The sequence below is a fragment of the Vitis vinifera genome, chromosome 19, assembly GCF_030704535.1.
Source record: "Vitis vinifera cultivar Pinot Noir 40024 chromosome 19, ASM3070453v1".
Taxonomy (NCBI): Eukaryota; Viridiplantae; Streptophyta; class Magnoliopsida; order Vitales; family Vitaceae; genus Vitis; species Vitis vinifera.
Window position 1 is genome coordinate 26,396,453 of NC_081823.1, and position 3,876 is coordinate 26,400,328.

A 3,876-nucleotide genomic window follows, 5' to 3' on the forward strand; every position below is an offset into this window, starting at 1 on the left:
TTTTTGGAATAGAAAACGCTTTCAAATGTTAGAAGTGATTTTTAATCACCCTAAATCATGAAGTGACTTTTAATCACTCGAAACACTTATACAGGATGATAGAATGAATAATAAGACATGAGCACGATACAAAGGAAACAAGGACAAAGCCTCTCCTCCTCACAAAAAAACAATTGAAAAAGAATGAAAAGAAAGAGAGAGAGAGAGAAAGCGAACACCCACCAAGCCCCATTTGGCCATTCAAATACTAAAGAATTAATAAAGATGAGGCATTGAGTTTTATTAATATAGAGATGCATATGCACACATGACACACTATCATATCGACATTTTGGTGATGAATTTACCAAAAAGATGAGGTTAGCATTGAGAAATCTGAGTGGGTGTCTCTTATTGAAGGTTGAATGACAACATGTTGTCTACATTGCACTTTATCCAAATTTTGGGTTTTTTTGGTCACTTGTCTGACCTTCCTTCTCAATCATTTCAAAACACGACCATCCTCATCCCCACCCTCTTTTTTACCATTACCTTCTTCATTGGGATGGTTGTATACAAAATTTGACTCTCATTTTATTGGGTTAGGAAAAATTCAACCAATTAGTGGTTTTATGTTTATATTTTCTATCAAGTTTATTCTCATTACTTTAAATCTCACCCAAATATTTATATTTGATTTTTACGTATTGTCTTTGTGTTATTTATATACTCCTCTTAATTTTATAAACTTATTTTAAAACTGTGAAAGTTTCTTTAAATGTAAAACGGACAATATCCGACCGTAATATGAGCTTTCATTTGTTCTCTTAATCTTATAGATGGATACAACTTAATCTCATTGTTTATTCTATCATTCATTAATTTTTAACGATTTGAATGTAAAAATTTGATATTTATAAAATCGAGATTGAAATTATGTTGAAGTATTAATTTTTGAAAAATTTTAAAATTTATTTTAAACTACTAATTTAATAAATAAAAAATTGAATAACTAAATAATGGTAAAGATATTTGTTTCTAAACTCCCAAAAAGTAGCATTTTTACTAATAGTAATATGATGAGACTCGACGTATTGGTTTTGCACTTTTGTGGCCATGGTGGGAGATTCTCTCATTTCTAGCCACCCATATGAATTTGCAGCAACCAGCAGTGCCCATTCTTTTCCTTCTCCTTCCCTATATAAAGAGCTTGTGACCTTTCTCAAAGGACCCATCACTACCCTCAATGGCCACTGCCCCCACTCTCTGTATCACCGCCACTAACCTTCTCATTCTCCTCATTTTCTTCCTCCCTAGCTTAGTCTTGTCTGACTGCTCATGTGATGAAGCTGAGCACTCTGATCACCCCATTAATGGAGGTGAATCACTCAAGTATAAGCTTGCTGCAATTGCCTCCATCCTTGTTGCAGGTGCAGCTGGGGTTAGCATCCCTCTGCTGGGGAAGAAAGTCCCAGCTCTAAATCCCGAAAACCACATCTTCTTCATGATCAAGGCCTTTGCTGCAGGCGTGATTCTAGCCACTGGTTTCATTCACATACTTCCCGAGGCGTTTGAGAGGCTCACTTCGCCTTGCCTCGGGGAGAATCCCTGGGGGAAGTTCCCGTTCACCGGGCTTGTTGCCATGATGTCCGCTATAGGGACACTCATGGTGGACACTTTCGCGACGGGGTATTATAAGAGGCAGCACTTCAGCAAGCCTAAACAAGTGACTGCCGATGAGGAGAGGGGTCAGGAGCATGCAGGGCATGTGCATGTCCACACACATGCCACACATGGCCATGCCCATGGCTCGGCCAGCCCCTCCGATGAGGAAAGCCTCTCCGACCTCATCAGACGCAGAATCGTCTCGCAAGTGAGATTTGAACCCATCATTAATTCAATACTCAATTTGTTTTTTCTTCGGCTAATTTGATAAATGTTGGTTAGGTTTTGGAACTGGGAATTGTGGTTCATTCGGTGATAATTGGAGTCTCCTTAGGCGCCTCTCAAAGGCCAGAAACCATCAAGCCTCTCCTAGCAGCCCTGTCTTTCCATCAGTTTTTCGAGGGGCTGGGGCTTGGGGGCTGCATATCTCAGGTACCATTCTTACATTCTTAGCATTTCTTTATAATTAATCCAGATTTCTGCAGAAAATGGCCCAAGAATGTTGACACAATGACAACATCAATCATTCTTTATGAGTCCCCACCAATAAATTAGTCCTCAAAAGCCCGAATGAATATTTTTTTCACTTTTAAAAAAAGTATGCTGTTTGAGCAGGCCAAATTCAGGTTCTCAACTATGGCCATGATGGTTCTTTTCTTCTCCGTCACAACCCCAGTGGGAATAGTGCTAGGCATTGGAATATCAAGAATTTACCACGAAAATGGCCCAACTGCACTCATAGTTGAAGGGGTATTTGACGCGGCATCGGCTGGGATCTTGATATACATGGCGCTGGTGGATCTTCTAGCGGCGGACTTCATGAACCCGAGGCTGCAGAGCAGCCTGAGGCTCCAGTTAGGGGCAAATATCTCCCTTCTTTTAGGGACTGGCTGCATGTCTTTCTTGGCCAAATGGGCTTGATGAGTTTTGATCAATTTTGATGTACGTCTAAATGTAAATCTACGTCTTTTCTTTCTTGTGTCTGTTTTTGGCTTTATATATAGCAGGACGCATACAAAAATATGCAAGTGATGGTTCCTAAGCAAACAAATGGAGCCAAAAGTGAAGTTTTCCCTTGATTTTTCCTCCCTTTTCTGTCAACATAAAGCAATGGAATCGCATGATGAAAAGGCTTTTTTCATGATTTTGTATGTGAATAAAGATACATACATAACCATAAGAAATGATTTGGATGCCCCTAGAAAGTTGTATTCCACGTTGGTTTTTGGCCCCTTAACATGCTCAAAAATGCCTCTCACCACCACCACCACCTTCCACATTCCATGGGCTTTTAGGGTTTTTTTTTCCTTGGTGAGAAACAACTACACGGACAATAATATAAACCTCAATTCTCACTTCCATCATCTCTAGTGGAGAACTTTGGAATCAACATAGTAGGGTTACTATACCTAGAGAACCTACCAAGGCATCTTTTTTAGTTCTCTTCCTTTCCGGCAAAAAACCATGCATAATCAACTGGAAAAAGCTCTCAAAATTTGTTGATGTGCCTTTGTTTGATTAGAATATGGAATAATATGCATAGTGTTGGTGAAAAATTATATGTTCAATCTCTTAAATTTGAACTCACTATTAGAGGTCATCGTCGATCGATTGTTAAGATATGGACTCACATATCTAACAATAGTTCATGACTAAATTATTCACTCTTATAGTATTTGTTTTTTGTTCGTTCTAAGTATGGACCACCTCATGTGTAGAGCCCAATTCCATATGTGTCTCAGATGATGGGGCTGAGACACATATGACCTAATCTTTTAAATGGAATAGTCCCTAAGGCAGGAGGGTATAAATATTAAGGAAAATGTCTGTTCTCAGGTATCACATCTTTTGAAACAAGAACAGAACCCATTCTCTCTCCTCCCATTGTTAGAGAGAATATAGAGAAAGGTGGTGCCCTCTACAACCTTAGAAGATCCATACCTCTTCAACAAAGCGTATGATGGATTCAGGTTGGTTCCCTTTTCTGGTGATCAAGGCATGTTTTCAATGTTTGATATAAACAATATTCAGTTTCCATTGTTTGGGTGAAAAATGGAGTTTAAATAAAGATATGATCACCCTCGAAGTACTCAAAGTAATATTCCTAATTACATGACATAAACTAGATCCAATTTGAATTTGAAGTCATCCAAAATTTGAATTAGTTGTATTTCTTTGATCTCTCCGGTGATAAACATCAATTTCTTTGATCTCTACATTTTATCAATATGT

General features: G+C 38.5%; 1 protein-coding gene across 1 annotated transcript; it reads left to right on the forward strand.

Moving 5' to 3' along the window:
* Positions 1-1,188: 1,188 nt before the first annotated feature.
* On the forward strand, positions 1,189-2,723 carry LOC100263894 (zinc transporter 1). The gene is made up of 3 exons (XM_002264567.5): positions 1,189-1,852; positions 1,927-2,076; positions 2,260-2,723. The coding sequence occupies exons 1-3, from the start codon at positions 1,226-1,228 to the stop codon at positions 2,563-2,565; spliced, it is 1,083 nt and encodes a 360-aa protein (XP_002264603.3). The 5' UTR covers positions 1,189-1,225; the 3' UTR covers positions 2,566-2,723.
* The last annotated feature ends 1,153 nt before the right edge of the window (positions 2,724-3,876 follow it).